This window comes from Adiantum capillus-veneris, chromosome 19 (genome assembly GCF_014529385.1).
Source record: "Adiantum capillus-veneris isolate H3 chromosome 19, ASM1452938v2, whole genome shotgun sequence".
Lineage (NCBI taxonomy): Eukaryota > Viridiplantae > Streptophyta > Polypodiopsida > Polypodiales > Pteridaceae > Adiantum > Adiantum capillus-veneris.
Genome location: NC_140949.1, coordinates 100,309,845 through 100,329,835, shown reverse-complemented (window position 1 = coordinate 100,329,835; position 19,991 = coordinate 100,309,845). Strand labels below are relative to the sequence as shown.

At 42.2% G+C, this 19,991-nt stretch overlaps 1 protein-coding gene across 1 annotated transcript; it reads right to left on the bottom strand.

Annotated features, from left to right (window-relative positions):
• Nucleotides 1-18,297: 18,297 nt before the first annotated feature.
• Nucleotides 18,298-19,528, bottom strand: LOC147434547 (protein transport protein Sec61 subunit gamma). The gene is made up of 3 exons (XM_086491012.1): nucleotides 19,335-19,528; nucleotides 18,644-18,759; nucleotides 18,298-18,555 (listed from the first exon to the last, which is right to left on the bottom strand). The coding sequence occupies exons 1-2, from the start codon at nucleotides 19,426-19,428 to the stop codon at nucleotides 18,644-18,646; spliced, it is 210 nt and encodes a 69-aa protein (XP_086347138.1). The 5' UTR covers nucleotides 19,429-19,528; the 3' UTR covers nucleotides 18,298-18,555.
• Nucleotides 19,529-19,991: the final 463 nt, after the last annotated feature.

Sequence of the window (19,991 nt, the reverse complement as noted above, 5' to 3'; positions counted from 1 at the left end):
TGTACATCTTTCTCGTAAGATACTCCTTCTTCCTCTCAATCTACTCTCATACCCTGCTAGCTCTCACCATCTTCAAAGCTGTGTGAGGTCTTGGGTCTGAGAATGGGGATAATTAAAGTTGTGTTTACTAAGTGTTTTGCTTAGTTCATGAAGCTTTCATCTTCATTGCACTAGCTAGTCTTGAAGGAACACAAAGAATTGTATTGTACAATGTCTCTCTTGATGGGAGAAACCATAATACAAAGCCTTTTGGAGGGGGGACCGGCTCCATGCAAATCCGGTCCTCAATTGTTGTCAATAGCTTAATTTCTCTCTCTTTTGAAATTACTGTTGATGCTATCTAACTAGGTGTTATGCTTTTTGTTGCTCTCTCCACCCAAGCACTCTTGTAATTCTCATTAGGAATCTATTCGAATGAAATGCCCACTATATTCATGTTAATTTCCTCTACACACAAGTTTTTAGGCCATTAAATGTTACATTTGTATCAGAGCACAAGGTTTCTCTTTTCTTGCTCAAGAAGGGAGGTCCTGTCCTCAAGCTAGCTATAAATGGTTGGTATTATTAATTGCCTGTGAGTAAGTAGAATAGGGATTTTTCAGCCTTGCAGTGCGCCTGCCTTTGTGCAGTTAACGGGGCATCACCGTAGAGAGCTATGGTCTCAAAAGTGGAGTCCTACGGGGCTTGCCTACGGCTTTTTCCTACGGCTTAACCACTATTGAGCTATTAGAAGCTTGACAGAAGCCGGTGCTGTTTTGGTGTCGAAAGACCCTCTCTTCTATTCCTTGCAATTAATGGTATTCGAGCCGCGAGTACAGTAGCTTGAGTGCTTTTTCTAAAGGGGTAAAGAGGAGTAGCAACTAGGGCTTGAAGTTCCGAAGTACACCTAAAAGTTGTTAGAATGGCTGACAATAGTAAAGAGAGTGAAATTAATGTTGATAACTTTGATTTTTCTCATGAGCAAGCTACTAATGATGCTTCAATGCTTGTTAAATATCTTGTTTCTAGGCTTCAACAAGCCATGGGCAATCCATCTCTCCAAAGTGAAGTGCAACGGCAGCTCCATGCTCATGGGATTCTCCAAGCTCATCACCATGACGAGAGAACACCTAGGAAGCCTCCTTGTGAGACTCCCAAAAGAGGTCTCTCTCCGATTCGGGAAGAAGAAGAGAATCCATACGAAGGGCTCAAGAACTTACATCTTGATGATGCATCTCCTTCCCAAAGGAGAACTCAAGAGCCTTCACCGAAGGAACGAGAAAGAAGTGAGTCTCCCGCCACCTCGGCGGAGATGGCTCCACGAAGACGACGGGCTAAACGCTCTCCATCACCACCAAAGCGGAGAAGACCATCACACTCTTCTCCATGCCATAATTTAAAGAGGGATGATAAAAAGCAAGAGAAGAAAAAGGCGAGAAAGAGGACACCCTCTTCTCCATCTTCTCCATCTTCTTCATCCTCTTCCTCTTATGAAAGTGATGGTAAAGACGACGAAGATCAAGACAAGAAAAAGGCGAGAAAGAGGTCACCCTCTTCTCCACCTTCTTCAAATTCTTCACCTTCTGAAGAAAGTGATGGTGCAACCTTTGAACCATAAAAAAGAAGAGGCCATAGGAAATCCTATGCCGCATGGAAGAGGTCATCCAAGCTGAAGAAGTTCAAAGAGAGAGGGAAGAGCGTCTCTTTCCTTACCTATGATGGCACCTTTGGTGCTACGGACAAAGTCTTGGCCTTTATCCAGCAATTTGATGCGGCGTTGGGAGATGAGGGCTTCACGGAGTCCTCTAAGCTACGCCATGTAGCTATGCACTTTCAAAAGTCCACCAAGCAATGGTGGTCTAGCATACGAGCCAACGGTGAAACTCCACGAACATGGAAATCTTTAAGAGCTTCCATTATGAAGCAGTTTTTGGCCACCGATGCCAAAGACAAAGTACTCACCGAATGGCGAAGCTTAAAGCTCTCTCCCAACGAATCCATCCACAAATATGTAGACAAGTTTTGGGACCTACAACTCAAATCCACTGTCTTTAAAAATTTGGATTTTGGAGAGCAAAAGCAACAATTTTGTGCGGGCTTAACCGAAGAAATGGCGGAGTATGTCAACTCCCAAAGGCCACGTACCACATCGGCGGTAATACACCATACTATGGTGGCCTCAGGAATCAATTTCCAAACGGGGGCTAAAAGAAATAATAAGCCCCCGGAAAACAAGGGTTCCAATGAGCCTAAGGGGAAGGACAATGTCCAAAAGTCTCCTAAGGGCAACTCCAACAAAGCTAAAGAGAAGGGAGTTTACAAAGGTAAGAACAAACTCTCTCCTCAAGAGCTTGAGCGTTATCGCAAGGATAACCGGTGTTTCAAGTGCAGAGAACAAGGGCATGCGTACCGCGCTTGTCCCCAAAAGAACAACCGCCAAGATCCTCCTAGAGCTTCCTTGGTTGAAATCCAAGAGGAGGAGACTCACCAAACTCATCACAAAGGATCTCCTCTATGCCATGCTTAGGGAAAGGTAAGAGAACATGATGCTTTTATTCTCTTTGACCCTAGTTCTACTCACAATTTTATATCTATAGAGTTGGCCACCAAGCTAGGCATACAATCCTACGAGATGGGAGATGTCCTACCCGCAGACAGTGCCTTCAAGGGGCAAGAAGCTTCAGTCACTCCCTTAATCGGGAAATTGAGGCTTCATGTCCAAGGCTATGTGGACAAAGAGGACTTCTTTATCTCTCCTCTCAAGCATGAGGATGTAATCCTAAGGGCACCATGGTTTGACCGCCTGGCTGCCGATGTTAAATTTCTTGAAAGGAGAATCTCCTTTAAGTTCAGGGAAAAAGACATGTATATAGATGCTAAGGAAATGGGTAACACTATTCCCATTGTACATACACCAGCTTTCAACAAGTCAATAAAGAGCTCTATTTCCATGTACATGATGTTTGTTAAAGATTCTCAAAATGAACCTAATGCTTTAACAAAAGAAAATAAAAGCAACCAAAAGAAATTAGAGTTATCCAATTTTCTCAAGGGGTTTCAAGATGTTTTTATTGACGACATCCCTTGTGAGCTACCTCCTAAACGAGGTAATGATGACCATGCAATTGAACTTCTTCCAGGAAGTTCACCGCCTAACAAACCTCCTTATAGAGTTTCTCAAGCTCAACAAGAGGAGATTATGCGGCAAGTGCATGAGATAGTTGAGAAGGGCATGGTTAGGCCTAGCTCATCTCCATTTTGCTCACCTGTGCTATTAGTGCAAAATAAATACGGCACATATAGTATGTGTGTCGACTATAGAGCACTAAATAGGATCACTATCAAGAATAGGTTTCCCGTTCCACGGGTGGAAGACCTATTTGATAAGCTACAAGGATCGACCTACTTCAGTAGGATTGACCTAAAAAGTGGCTATCATCAAATAAGGATAGTTGATCAAGACATTGTAAAGACCGCATTTCGCACCACATTTGGTCGTTACGAATACATTGTCATGCCTTTTGGCTTGACCAATGCACCAGCCACATTCAATCGCTTGATGGAGAATCTGTTCAGGCCTCATCAAACCTTCACTGGAGTGTTCTTTGATGATATTATCATCTACTCTAATTCATTAGACGAACACAAGCAACACCTCCAGGTAATATTTCAAGTTTTGAGAGAGAATAAACTTTATGTTAATCGAAAGAAAAGTGAATTTTTCTTGTAAGAGATTCAGTATTTAGGTCATATTATCTCTCAAGATGGCATCCAAATGGATCCATCAAAGCTAGAGGTAATAAAAGGATGGCCTAAACCGGGACCATTACATGACCTAACAAAGAAAAGCGTTAGGTATACATGGTCTGCTAAGGAGAACAATGCTTTCGAAAAGCTTAAAGAAAAGCTTATCTCTCAGCCTGTGCTTACACTACCGGATCTCTCAAAACCATTTGAGGTCCAATGTGATGCTTGTGGTGATTGCCTTGGAGCTGTTTTGCTCCAAGAAGGGCACACCATAGGCTATGAGAGTCGAAGGCTCGACCCTGTTGAGCAAGCTCTAGGCATATACGAAAAGGAACTCCTTGCAGTTCTACATGCCTTAGACTCATGGAAGCACTATTTATTGGGGACTCCTTTCATTCTGCGAACGGATCACCAAAGTCTTAAGTACTTCATGACGCAGACCAAGCTCTCCGACAAACAAATGAGGTGGGCAAATTTCCTTTCACAATTTCATTTTCATATTGCTCACATTGCTGGCAAGCATAATCAAGTAGTTGATGCACTCTCAAGACGGCCGAGAGTGAATGCAGTTTCCATAGCAACTCAAAATGATCTATCTTCAATGATAGATGAGTACACTATTGATCCCGATTTTAGAGATGTGATTTCAGCCCTTGCATTAGGGAAGAAAGAAGAACCATTTACTTTACAAGATAGTTATCTTATCTATGGCAATAGACTATGCGTTACTAACTCACTACGTGAGAAAGTAATGTATGAATCTCATGCTCCACCATATGTGGGGCATAGAGGGATTCAGTCTACCTTAAAGGAAATTGAAACATATTTCTATTGGCCTACCATGAAAGTGAACATACAAGAGTATGTTTCTAAATGTGTGGTTTGCCAAAAGACAAAATTTGATAGAGGGAAGCAACTTGGATTGCTTCAACCCTTGCCAATTCCTAATTCACCATGGGAGAGCATATCCATGGATTTTATCTTTGGATTGCCTAAGTCTATCCATGGGAATACGGGAATATGGACGATAGTAGACAGGTTCAGTAAACAAGCTCATTTTATACCTGTCAAAAAGACTATCAAAGCCCATCAAATGGCAACCCTCTTCATTTCACAAATTTTCAAGTACCATGGCTTGCCAATGTCTATAGTGTCGGATAGAGATCTTAGAATGACCAGTAATTTCTGGAAGGGTCTCTTTGAGAATTTAGGGACAAGGCTAAACTTCTCTTCGGCCTATCATCCACAAACGGATGGCCAAAGTGAAATAGCTAACCTAACAATTCTCGATCTACTAAAAGCCTATGTAACGGAAGTAGATCAAAGATCCAATGGGAGAAGTACTTACCCTTAGTGGAGTATGCTTACAATAACACTGTACATACTTCCACGGGAAAAGCACCTTTCGAGGTAATTGAGGGAAGATCAAAAAGTCCCTTGCTACTTAAGGTACATGGGAAGATCTTCGCTGCAGATGAGTATAGCCGAGAACTATAACAATCTTTTCAAAAGATTAAGGATGCTATCTCTATCTCACAGCAAAGGCAAAAGGCTGCTACTGACAAGCACAGAAGAGCCCAAGCCTTTAAAGAAAACGATTGGGTCTTGTTAAAGTTTCCCAAGGCTCGATTAAGGCACACGACGGGAAAGAATCCTACGGGCCACCAAAAGTACTATGCTAAACTAGCAAAAAGGTACTATGGTCCCTTCCGGATTCTTAGGCCAATCAATGAGATGGCCTATCAACTCAAGTTGCCCAATCATTGGCTCATACACAATGCTTTCCATGTGAGCCTATTAAAGCCTTACAAAGGAGAGCCACCTCAAGAACCAACTATTGAAGACCCACCGGAGATCGAGGACCAAGAGGAGGTGCTGCAGCCCAAGTCCATTCTCCGACATGAAGACAAGGTATTCAGAGGCGGTAAGACTATCCGACGATATCTTATTAAGTTTAAGAATTATCCTTTTGAAGATGCTAGATGGATGCAAGGCATACAATTAAAGGATAACCTAAATCTTGTCAATGCTTACAATGCTTCCCAAGAGTAAGCAAATGTACAAAATGTTAAAAATGAACAAAGTTTTTTTGTCTTATAAGACTCTCTTTTTCTTTATTGTGCACAAAAATGAAGTAGTATGCATGCTTAGATCAAGTTTGCGGAGACGAAGTCTCCCAAACACCAAGTAGAGCTTGTCACTCTACTATGGAAGACTGATAGGACTAATGTGCATGCATGCTTGCAGCAGCCTCAGGCTCTCAAGCACCAAATGGACTAGTCATCCATTGTGGAATGATGTCATAGGGTAACATAGGGATCCTCTACCCGCTAAGAAAAGAACTCATGAATATGCTTTATCTTCTCTACACCATAGTCGAGGACGACTATGATTTCAAGAGAGAGGTAATGTCATAATAATCAATATCTAATTCTCCTAAATGATTGTCTTATGTTAAACTGATCATTTAATATGGGGAAGTGCCAGGGGAGAAAAAGCTAGAATATTGGTTAAGCTAGCAGACCGGCCACAGTAGGGATCCAAAGGAGGGAAAATAGGGATCCAAAGGGGGGGGGGGCATCTGCAGAAGAACCATGTGCAACAATGGGCTAAAAATACCCTAAGGTTCAGCCCATTAAGACTTCCAAAATGCTAAGGTTCCAAAATTCAAAGGTTGTGTCCAAAGGTCAACCCTAAGGGAATTGGATGCTTTGTGTGTGACCAAAAAAGTCTTTGAATATCCCTACATAGGAGGGGGCGAGCCTAGCAAGTAGGGGATGAGAGAGAAGGCCACACACACACCCACAAGCTCCCTTTACACAAAGGGAATGAGGGACACATGTCAGCTCCCTAGGCCAGATGCCCACAAGGTGTACCCAATTCCTTTTGGATGACCCTTGAAGTGGACCAATGAGAACTAGGCTAGAGTAAATTTAGCCTAATTAATTTTAAAACACTTAATAAACATAACCAATGAAAATTAAGTCTCCTGGATGATTATTGGATAGCCCGTGAAGGGGTCCAATAGGAATTGAGCAGCCCAATGGGCTACTTAATTCCTATTGGTCAGAATGGGGAAAGGTCCAATGGGGATTTAATTCATTTAAATCAATTAAGTTTAATTGATTAATCTCTCACAAAATGGGAAAGGGGGACACATGTCAGAAGGCTATCACTTATGCTGCTTAATAGCCATTGGCTTGACTTGGGGAGGTCCAATGGGGAGCCTGCAAGAGCAAATAGCAATAGGGCTCGCCCAAGAGAGGGAAGGGGCTGATTTTTGCAAGGCATTATCACACACACACTCACACAATCTCATGTGTGGAGAAAGAGAAGACTATCTCTTCCCAAGCTTTAATGGAGAGCTCATCACCTACTCCAAGCTTGTGAGATAGAAGCCTACATCGACACACTCTTGGCTTGTGGATGCAAATCCAACCAAGAGCCAAGCTTCAATGCATGCTCATCTCCTCTATCAAGCTAATTACTAAGCTAAAGCTATGCTAATATGAGTGATCATGTGAGGAGATGTACATCTTTCTAGTAAGATACTCCTTCTTCCTCTCAATCTACTCTCATACCCTGCTAGCTCTCACCATCTTCGAAGGTGTGTGAGGTCTTGGGTCTGAGAACGGGGATAATTAAAGTTGTGTTTACTAAGTGTTTTGCTTAGTTCATGAAGCTTTCATCTTCATTGCACTAGCTAGTCTTGAAGGAACACAAAGAATTGTATTGTACAATGTCTCTCTTGATGGGAGAAACCATAATACAAAGCCTATTGGAGGGGGGATCCGGTCCTCAACTGTTGTCAATATCTTAATTTCTCTCTCTTTTGAAAGTATTGTTGATGCTATCTAACTAGGTGTTATGCCGCTTCACACAAGTTTTTATTGTGTGCAAACCTTTCTAGTACCTTCTTAATGTAATCCTCTTGAGATAGCTTTATTGTCTTCTTCGTCCTGTCCCTTGATATTTTCATACCAAGTATCCTCTTTGCAGCACCTAAATCTTTCATTGAAAAAGATTTAGACAACTCCTCTTTTAGGTCTTTGATGTCCTACATGTTAGCACTTGCAATCAACATGTCATCAACATACAACATTAGGATGATGAATTTCCCATCTCCCAAATTCTTCGTGTAGACGCAGTGATCCGAGTTGCATCTTATGAATCCATGATCCAACATCCATTGGTCAAACTTCAAGTACCATTTTCTTGATGCTTGCTTTAAACCATACAAGCTCTTCTTTAACCTGCAAACCATCTTCTCCTTACCTTTTACTTCATACCCCTTTGGTTGATTTCCTCCTCTAAGTCACCGTGAGGGAATGTTGTATTTACATCCATTTGCTCGAGATTTAAATCATGAGCAGCCACAAGGCTTAAGACAAGCCTAATTGAGTTCATTTTTACAACAGGAGAAAATATTTCATTGAAGTCAATACCTTTCTTTTTAGAAAACCCTTTGACCACAAGCTTAGACTTGTACCTTTTCTTCCCACCTTCTTCTTCCTTCAGCTTGTACACCCATTTGTTTTGAAGTGCCCGCTTACCTTTAGGCAACTCGACCAACTCCCATGTTTGGTTGCGATGTAGTGAGTCCATCTCCACTTGCATGCTCTTCGTCCATTCTTCTTTGGATTCATGTTGCATAGCTTCTTCCTATGATTCCGGCTCTCCAAAATCTGAGATCAAGAGATGGTTGAAGGAAGGAACAAACCTTTCTGGAGGTCTACTTGCTCTTGTAGATCTTCGGGGAATAGGTTGAGGCTCCTCATTTGGTTGACGTTGCTGCACATTGTCACCGTTTGCATTCCTTGAGTCTTCACCGTTCTCAAGCTCCATGTACTTATCACCTGTTTCTTTTGTTTCTTTTGTTTTTTTTCTTTCCAAGTAATCTTTGTACATATTTTGTTCGTTAAAAATTACATCCCTACTCCTTAAGATTTTACCATCTTCAGGATTCCATAGGCGATACCCAAAGTCACCTTCTCCATAGACAATGAAGAAACACTTTTTGGACTTTGCATCTAGCTTTGATCTTAGGCTTCTATCTATGTGCATGAAAGCCTCACACCCAAACACTTTGAGAAATGCATAATTCACCGATTTACCTGTCCATGCCTCTTCTGGAACTCCCCCATCCAATGCCGTTGAGGGTGATCGGTTGATTAAGTACACAGACGTACTTACAGCTTCCGGCCCAAAGCTCAAGCGGTAGTCCTGCATGTAGTCGCATGCTTCGTACTCGCTCCATGATTGTCCTGTTCATCCTTTCTGAAATCCCATTTTGTTGAGGTGTCCTTGGGGTTGTCCTTTGTCTCCGAATGCCATTGCTAGCACAAAAGCTTTCAAAAGCTTGGCTGCAATATTCACCTCCATTGTCGGACCTGAGGCATTTAACCTTGGTACCTGTTTCATTCTCCGCAAAGGCTTTCCACCTTTGAAATATGAAAAATACATCGGATTTATTCTTCATGACATAAACCCATGTTTTTCTAGTCGCATCGTCTATGAATGTTACATAGTACAATGAACCACCAAGTGATGGTGTACTTGCAGGACCCCGAACATCAGAATGAACCAACTCAAGTTTTTTATTTTTTCTTTCATTTCCTGATTTTTGAAATTATACCCTCTTTTGTTTACCATAAACACAATCTTCATAGAACTCTAAGTCCACTTCTTTCAAACCTGGTAGAAGCTTCTTTGTTTGAAGGATTTGCATTCCTTTGGCACTCATATGCCCAAGCCGGTAGTGCCACACCGCACTGTCAACTTTTGTAGTTGTTGCACAAGCTGAAGGTTGCGTGCTAACAGTACACAAGTAAAGTGTACCAACCTTTTCTCCCTTGGCAACCACCAAAGATCCCTTTGAGATCTTCCACCGTTTGTTTCCGAATGCAATGTTGTGACCTTCATCGTCCAATTGTCCTGTAGAGATCAAATTTTTGCGAAGAGAAGGAACATGCCTAACATCTTTAAGCTTCCATTCATTTTCCTTCCATTCTTTAAGCTTCCATTCATTTCCCTTAGCATTTTTGACAGAAACTGTACCTTTGCCGACAATCTCACAAGCTTCATCATCTCCCAAGTATACATACCCAAAATTACCTTTGGTGTAGTCTTGGAAATGTTGCTTGTGTGGTGTCGCATAGAATGAAGCCCCGGAATCTACTATCCAGGAATTAGACACATTGTCTAATGAGAGAATTAGAGCATCTTGCTCTACTTTACCTACCACATTGGCCTCCGATGTTGGCTTGTTGTCTTGAGACTCTGTCTCCTTCTTCTTCTTGGATTAGAAATCCTTCTTGACGTGGCCCTTCTTGCCGCAGTTCCAACATTCAAGAACTGACTTTGTGCGTGACTTGCTCCGCCTTGAGCGATCACGACCCTTTTGGTTTTTGAACCTCTCCTTAGGTCTTCCTCTTGTTTCCACTAACAGTGCAGCACTTGATGATTCTCCTGTGCTTCTCCTTTGTATTTCCTCTCTTAGGAGAACATCCACAACATCATCAAACTTAAGAGTATTTGTGCCAGAAATAGAATTACTTACAACCATCACAAGGCTGTCCCAACTATCCGGTAGAGATGATAGTATAAGAAGAGCTCGCACTTCATCCATCGAAATTGATTTTCACCGATCGAAGTTGACTTCTGTTTGTGTTAAAGTCATTTAGGTGTTCTGCAACTGAACCATTCTCTATCATCTTTAGATTGAACAAGCGCTTCATAAGAAATACCGTATTGGATGCCAATGGTTTCTCGTAGAAGTCGTCATCAAGTCCTCTGTGGTCTTCATCTCCATTATATTGAAGGCCACCGTTGACTCCAAGCTTAACCGGATTGTTCCCATTGCCTTTCGATCAAGGACAAAATCCATGCTTCATCTGCCATCGTTGCGGGCTTCTTTGCAAGACCGCCTAGTGACAAATAGAGGTCCTTCTGGTAGAGATAGTCTTCAATCTGCATCTTCCAATGTTGGTAATTTTTGCCATTGAACTTCTCAATCTTGAGCTTCCCTTCCTCCGCCATAACTCCCACTCAATTCAAGGAATCCTTTCCTTGAGATAATTTAGCTACGAGCAAACCTTGCTCTGATACCAGTTGTTAGGAAATAAGACGTAGGTAAATAGATAATTGAGTACATTACTTAATGGAGAGAGACAGATTTACATACACGAGATTATAGAGTAGAGAGAGAGAGAGAGAGAGAGTACGCATGATATACGTGGTTCACCCAATGTGGGCTACGTCCACGGAAAAGCAGCTACTCAATGGCTTTAGTACTTCAAAACAAGAAGTAGTTTACAAAGGGATTATACCCTTTTGGAGCTCCCGCCTTGCTTCACTCTCACCACCTCACACCCACCTTGTTGCATCAACTTCACACTATGAAATGTGTGTAGAAATGGCCTCCTTTTATAGGCCAAAAGGGCTGCCCTCTCTCATGAGAGGCAGCCATGTGTAGTCGTCCTTGTGTGAATAAGTCCATCGGACCCTCCAATCTGTCCATGTGTGGCCGCCCTTGTGTAGACAAATCCGCTTTTGAATTCGGCCGCCGGCCATTGAATTCGACCACCGGCCACCGGCCATTGACTTCCGATCACCGGCCCCGGCCATTGACTATCGGCCACCGGCCAACCGACCGGTCGATTTTGACCACTTTCCGGCCGCCATCCGGCCATAATATTCCGGCGGAAATGAATATTCCGGCGAGAAAAAAAAAGTCTCGCGGGCATCCACCCCCGAGGCCCCTAAAGTTGCCCCTGAATTTTGGCCGTGAAAATTTTTGGTTTTCGACGAGTGATTTTCCTTCACGCACGATGGCTTCTCCTCATAATGGGAGCCTTACAAATGTGCGCTTTTACCACAGAAAATTACAAGGGGTAAATCAGGCTCCATACTTAACACAATAGGCATTTGTATTATGATTTATCCCATCAAGAGAGACTTCTTACAATACAATCTTTGTGTTCCTTGTGACCTAGGTGATGCAATGGAGATGGAAAGCTTCATGCATCACGAGCATAACATAAACTTTGAGGAAAGCATTAACTATCTCAAGCTTCAGTCCCAAGACCTCAAACACATTCGAAGGTGGAGAGAGCTAGCAAGGAATGAGGGTAAGGAAGAGAAGAAAGAAACATTTCATAGGAGAAAGAATAAGTTCCACACTTATCATCACTCTTCTTGCTAACATACATAATAGCATAGTAATGAAGATGGAGAAGATGGCAAGCTTAAGCATTGAAGCATGGCTCTTGGTTGGATTTGCACTCCATAGCCAAGAGTTTGGTGTAGGCTCTCAACCTCTCTACTTGCTTGGAGAAGGAGAGGGAGCTCTTGCACTTTGCACTTCACACAATGAGAGTGTGTGTGAGTGTGTGTAAGAGAGTATACCCCCTAAGCAGGCCCCCTACTTCCTTTGGTCGACCCCCCCTTGTAGCTCATGCTTGAAGCTCATTGGACCCCTCCATGCCTAGCCAATCACACGCAAGAGTCATACCAAGCAACAAGGGTAGCCTTGGGACAAGTGTCCTCCTTTCCCCTTTGAGAGAGAGGGCTTTATAATTGTAAAAACAATTAATTAAATATTCTAAATTATCATTGGACCCCTTGGGTGGCCAACCAATAGGCTTCACGCACATCATAAGGGCAACCTAGCTAGGAGCTTCGCAAGTGTCCTACTTGCCCCTTGGGCAAGGGGTGCCCTTTGGGAGAGAGGGTGGTCAAGCAACCACCCCCCCCTTCTTGCATGGCTCGCCCCCTCCTTGTAGGGATCCACTTTGAATTTTGTGCCACGTCAAGCCCCTCAACCTTGGGCCTAGTTGTCACCACAAGCTTGGCCCTTAAGCCCCTAAATCTTGGGTTGGTTTCTCACCTCAAGTACAGCCCTAGCATCTCAAGCATGACAAGCATCTCAATCACCAAGTGTCTCAGTCATCAGGCATGTCAAGCACCTTAAGCTTGGGCCGGCAGGTTCCCACCTCAAGTATAGCCCTAGCTTACCTAAGTACAGGAACTTTTACACTAACTATTGGAGGTCTTCAATGAAGCTAACCCTAAGGTCTTTATGCTCCATTGGTTAGCCTTGCTCTTTGATAGGCCATCTCTCATTTGGGCCCCTTTACCATTGGCCCGTATTGAGATAGATCTACAAGTACATGTCTATATCTTTACCCTTGTTCTCGTTTATTCGCCCATTAAATGATCAGTTTAATATGAGAAAATCATTTGGGTTTGCTATAGATTAGATTTTATGACAATCTTTCCATCTTCTTCATATCATCATTAACGGTGCTATTATGCTATGCTATGCAAGAAGAGTGATGATAAGTGAGGAACTATCTCTTTCTCGTATGTTATTTCTTCTTCCTCTTCTCTACCCTCATTCCCCGCTAGCTCTCTCCACCTTCGAAGGTGCGAGGCCTTGGGAGTGAGGCTGGGGATGGTTAATGCTTTTACAAAGTTTATGTTATGATTGTGATGCATGAAGCTTTCCATCTTCATTGCATCACCTAGGTCTCAAGGAACCCAAAGATTGTATTGTATCAAGTCTCTCTTTATGGGAGAATCTATAATACAAAAGCCAATTGCAAGGGGGACCGGCTCCACATAAATCCGGTCCTCAACTATTGTCAAATTCTCTAACTCTCTCTCTTGTAAAAGTATTGTTCATGCCAAGTTATTTAAGTATAATGGTCATGTTTCTACAACTAATTAAGTTCGTCCTCTATGTTCTCAAAGTAGTCTCTTAAAAATGCTCACTATAGTTTCTTAATTCCGCTATTCTCAATGTTCAAAGTCATTTCCATTACAGTGTGTGTAGTGCGCATAGCAAGTGTGTGTATTGGGTGGCCTCTTAAGTAGACAAAATGGATCAGTAGGTGCACGCGCACCACAACATGCTCTCCACGAGGATGCAAGAAAGCATGATGTTGATGAGGTGAAGATTGTGGCCAATGGTTTCAAACCTCATGTGGGCTGCTACATCACCATTAGTAATGGCAGAGAGAGTGGAGATGAGGCGTCCAGTTCCAATGTCATGTCGATAACTCCAGTAAAGGGGAAAGGGAGGACGGGGGGGGGGGCAGCATTTTTCTAGGCAGGATGGTGCCATCCCCAAGAATGTAGCGAGCAAATTGGAGGTAGCGATTAACACAGCAGGGTGCTCCCAAGTGAGAGAGATAATGAAGGAAATTTCTCATTCACCTTCTAATGCAGTTAAGTTTATAGCGAATGCCCAAGTTGGTATTGTTCTTGTAATTATCTATTGCTTACAACCCGCAGGTGGAACTAGTTCAAGTAGTGAGGATAATTAGCTCAGTCAATAGAGTGCCTCATTTACACATAGAGAATCAACGATTGAAGTCTATTATTGCCTTGAAAGAAAATGGTGTGTGCATAAGGTACCTACCTTTTAATAGGGTTACTCCTGAACCCTTGTAAAAGTGTCCTGTTTTGGTACCAAATTTAGATTAAATGCTACGTGTATCACACAATGTATTTAAGAAAACCCTCTTGATATGCTTAAATATGTTAGCTACAGGGTCTTCTAAAAATATAACCTTACATTTTAGAAGCAAAAATATACTCGTCAAGTGGATCCCGTAAGACTACGATTTATGATTTGAAAAAATTACCTTTATAAGCTCAATAAAAAATGAAGAGACCTCGTAGAAAATTTTACATGAATTTTCCACAATTATGCTATAGATAATTGCAAGTTTCATGTGCAAAAAAATAAAATAATGGAAAGTCCTATGTGCCATTTCAAGCATATCATTGTATACAAAGAAAAATATGTTTTTTATGAGATTATGAGATTTGGAAAGTGATACATTGCTTATCATGTCCATTGAAGACTCAAGATGGCAAGTAGAAGTGCTATGGTAAGCAACAATTATTGGATCATATCAAATATTCAAGATTGCGAATGAGAGAACATTGATATTTTAATTCTTGAGACATAAGCATTTAAAACCTCAAATAAAATTTTCACGTAGATCATCAAAAGTATGTGGTACAAACACAGTTGGGACATCTAAAACCTTGGTTTCAATGTTATCGTAGAGGCCTCATGATTTTCAAGAGTTTTTGCACAATAAAAATAACAAAATAGAGTTCAAGCAATGAGATTTAACTGAGTTAGCGAGCCAAAAAAATACGTAGTCAACATATAATGCCATTTGTAGTTGTCAAATTACACCAAAATAGCCCCAATTCCATGACAAGACCTTTGGAAGGCCAAAATTATGCTCTTGGTCAGCACATGCTCAAGTATGAAATTATGTCTATAACTTGCAAGTGTCTTGGAAACTAGTCCTTGAAGAGCATTCCATTGTTTTGTAAAACTAAGTACTCACACTTGGATTTGACTAACATAAAAAAGGTCAACTCTACAAAAAGATAAGAATTTTATTATTTTTTTTATAAAAACAGCTTGAAATTTTACTAAAATTTACGACTTAGATAGGGTTTGTATTTTGACATGGAGAAAAATCCAATGTTTTCTTTCCCTCATAACCAACCTATGGTAGAACCAACATGTTTTTAAAAAAATCTAGCTTGACGAATAAATTGGCAAAACTTTGGTAAGAAAACAAGACACTTTAGTGTCATAGGACACTTACAGGACTAGTGTTAATACCCCCCAAAAAAAATAAAAAGGCTTTGCTTATCTGTTTCTTCATCTCCTATTAAGTTCTGTAAGGCACCAATATCATTGTCGAAAAGTAGCTATCCATTGCTTGGATAGATATGGCGTTTGGGAAATCTAAAGTGTTGAATAGCTATATCTAGGAAATTCAGTGTTCATTTTTCAAATCCTTTTTGACCTGCATGAGAAGGCTACTCCAGCTAGTGGCGTGTAAAAAAAGAGAAATGCCCTTCTCACAGGAGGGTCAAGATTGATGCACCTTGCAGTCGAAGGGCATAAATAGAGTTTAATGGCAATTTCAATGAGATAGTGCATACATTTGCAATCTAAAAAGTGGAATCATATGCGCAAAATCATACTGAAGGGGCTCAAAAACCTACCCCTCTTGGAGATCCTCTGCAGAAAGGGCCCATCCTTCTTCAAAAATGGAACACTAGTTGCAAAACAAACAGCTATGATGGCGGACTCACTCTTTCTAGCTGGAAAACTCTATTTAGGGTCTAGCCTCACGAGGTATTCTAACTTGTAACGCGGTTTGTTGCCTCTCTTGCCATTCACCAATAACTGCACACAGCACCTCATTACCCAAGCGCTAGCTGAGTCCTGTTGTGGCCTGCCTCCTTAAGGCAAGGCCTGCTAGAATGTAGGAGCACAAGGGCTGACGGGTATGGCCACATCCAACAATATCCCTTCCCTACAACCCTGAGACAGGACCCTGAAGTAGCTATGGCAGTTGGAGTAATCACCAGGGGACGAGGGTATGTTCAACAGAGATTTAGCCAGGAGCTTTGGGAGCCTCAAGAGAACAAGAGCACAACACAGTGCTTCTTCACCCCATTGACATAAACAAATTGGTACTCCTGTTAATATACAGCTAATTGTTTATGTAGTAATCGACGGGTAGAATCCACTCTCACCAAAAAATTGTAGTGTCAACAAACTTCCGTAACTGTGCTGCGTTTAACATTTCAAGATAGCCACAGAAACTAAGTGTGCGTATATGGTGAGGCGGGCCTTCATAACATTACTCAGCAAATTGATCGGTTAAGCATTGTCACCATACCCGGAGAACGAGGGCATTCAAATAGCACAAAGGGTCACAAGCTGAGTTTTGTAAGGCACCAATATCATTCTTGAAAAGTAGATATCCATGGCTTGGATATATATGCCGTTTGGGAAATCTAAGCGTTGAATAGCTACATCTGGTAAATTTCAGTGTTCATTTTTGACAGTCACGGGCCCTTCCAAATCCTATTTGACCTGCAAGAGAAGGCTAGTCCTGATAGTGATCTGTAAAAATAGAGAAATGCCATTCTCCCAGGAGAGTAAAGATTAATGCGCCTGGCACTTGAAGAGCATAAATAGAGTTCAAATAGCAATTTCAATGAGATGGTGCATACATTTGCAATTTAAAAAGCAGAATTACATACGCAAAATCGTACAAGGGGCCCAAGAAAAAAACCTACCCTTCTTGGAGAAGGGCAAGTAGTTGGGTTACCTTCCTATGAAGAATCCTTCAAAAATTAACACTACTGGCAACGAACAGCTATAGGAGATGGCAGAATCTTTTTCTAGCTGGAAAACTCTTTTTAGGGTCTAGCTCCTTCTTGCACGAGGTATTCCAACTAGTAACACGGTTTGTCGCCGTCTTGCTCAGTGCCCCTCCTGCTCGAAGATGCCTTTCACCAATAACTGCACACAGCACCTCATTGCCCAATGGCTAGCTGAGTCCTGTTGTGATCGAGAACTAGACCTGCTCTTTAGTAACACCTCCTGCCTCCTTAAGGTCAAGGCCTGCTAGAATGTAGGAGCACAAGGGCTGATAGGTATGGCCACATCCAACGATATCTTTTCTCCTCTACAACCCTGAGGTAGCTATTGCAATAAAGACTATGTTGCCCCCTAATCACCAGGGGACCAGGGTATGTTCAATAGAGAATAAGTCAGGAGCTTCGGGAGCTTCAAGAGAACCACACACAATACGATATTCCTTCTCCTCTACAAGCCTGAGGCAGGACCCTGAGGCAGCTATTGCAGTTAAGACTATGTTGCCCCCTAATCACCAGGGATCGAGGGTATAGAGAATTAGTCAGGAGCTTCGGGAGCTTCAAGAGAACAAGAGCACAACAGACAATACTTCTTCACCCCATTGACAAACACAAATTGACCTTTAGGCTTTTACTCATGTTAATACACACCTAATTTTTTATGTAATAGTCGGTGGGCAAAATCCACTCTCAACAAAAAATTGTGAAGTCTAACAAATCTTCCGTAACTGTGCTGCGATTGACATTTCAAGATAACCACACAAACTAAGTGTGCGTAAGCAACTTGCTCAGTTAAGCATTGTCACCATGCCCTGAGAATGAGGGCATTTAGCCCATAAATGGCACAAAGGATCATGAGCTGAGTTGATCACCAATCATAAAATGCTCATTGGCTGCAAAAAATGGGCCAAAACATCAGCCCCCAGCCAAAGCAAACCGCAGCACCCAAAAAGCTCAAACCAGCAGCCCCTAACTAGTGGACAAGAGCCTCAGCCAATAGGACGAATCTTCTGCTTTGAAGATAGTTCAATTCTTTCAAGGGCCAGCTTAACGGGCATACTGTGTGGAAAGGGGAGCCTGCCAATGTGATGGCGGGCGCCCCTTTGATGATGAGTAAGTGCCCTGAGTTCACTGCCCAGATGAGCCTCTCAGGGTCACCGGTCAGCCCAAGACAAGAAAATGCGATGACTGTTGCAGACCTGCGACACCCGTACAAGTTCAAGCTAAACTAGAAACTATATCTCCATTTCCTACCACCCAAAAAAGCACAAGTAAGACATGATCAATCCTTAGCGCACAACGTAAGTTGTAACATTTACCCTAAAAGCACAGCATCCCATTGAGAATCCCTTCTAGCCATTATCACAGAAACTGAATCTGATTTGACACTTTTGCAATGTACAACAAGAACTTCATCCTAAGAGCAACTTGACACACCACTCACGGGATACATGTGTCCAGTCACATCAAAAATTTGATCTCTTTGTGAATACAAGCTCATGCTCGCAAAGAGCTACTACAAGTGTAAATGAGTCATTTGATCCTATACTTCTGCTTTGAAGAAGCGTACAAAAATTGGCTCCCATCCGTCTGGATTCCATTGCTCATCAGCGAAAGCTGCATGCAATTCACGAAAACAGATGATTTAACCACATGCAAAAATCGCATTTCAAAGGAAAAAGAGGGGTAATTACGATATACAAACCTATCCTGAGCCCACGATAATATTGTTGATGGGGATGAAAATCAGCTTGACAAAGAAGCCCACGAAACCCATTACGACAAATCCAATCGCCGTTCTGAAGGCCACCTTAGTAAATTCTGATTCCAAAAACAGCCACATATTAGACAGACGTCTCTTGTAAGTGATGACTACTGAAGTGACCCTACGTAGTGAATAACAGCAATACAAATCCCTATGCATGCGTAGAAAACAACGCACAAACTTCAAACAAGTTGCACTTCACCCCAAACCAAGGCCTTCATAAAATGTAATCACAACATCACCTCTTCAACAGATTGTTTAACTATGATCCTTGAAGAGATAGAGAAAAAGTGACTTCTAGCGTTGCAGGTCATATTTCTACGCACAATCTAGTAATTTAATACGCTTGCTTAGCACCTGACCTCATAAACCTATTCAAATGATTCATACAATGCAGGCCAACCATGCAACAACCTGTACATGCGGCACCTAACCTAGCCACGCCAATCTTATCTGGTTTTCACATTTTTAGAATCAACGGCAGGCGATTTTGGATTCTCCATTGCGTTCATCACAAGGAGAAAGATTCAATTGCAACAAAAACTAGCCTCCTAACAACACGGCACCAGCCTCGTGGTAGATCTCTGTGCACACAGAGAACCTACCCGATCTGCGAGAAAGGGGAGCTTACCTTTGCGATCTGGTTTGTGGCATCGCTTAACCAGGCGGACGCTGTCCTTAGCGAAATCCTTGATGGGCGTGATCACGCCTTCAACTGCGTCCATGGCTCTCGCTCTGTCTCTCTGTCTCTCGCTCTGTCTCTCTCTCTGCGTTTCTACACACAATCGTTGAACTTGACTGCCTCAAATAAGATGGGCAGAAAAGAAGAAGTATGAACGTGGGGTAAAAGTGGCCAATGTGCTCATATAACAAGCCTAAAGCTAAAGGTCGGCAAAGTGCCTATCAAGAACCGGTCTCCTACGAGAGAGGAGAGGAGGGTTGTTTAGAGCGGAGTCCCCCCAGGATTAACAGGGCTAACAAAAAGATTGTTGAAACTTGGTCGCACCCATAAATGACTCGCAACACAAGCAAACATCTCGCTTAAAAGTGAAGCTAAGACATTCAAACCTCATTGGCCTATGCATCCGAAAATTACTCTGGTTTGATATTGTCCTGGATAATAGCTTATTCCCCCCCTTTTTCAAAGTGTTAGTAGGGCTAGCATCCACGTACGAAATCGATGCCTGCAATTGTGGACTTACCATATGTAGAGAATACACCACCCTTACTCCCCCCACTCCTCCAAGGTACGACCCGATTGTTATTGAGGCCCGAAAGTTACAAATCT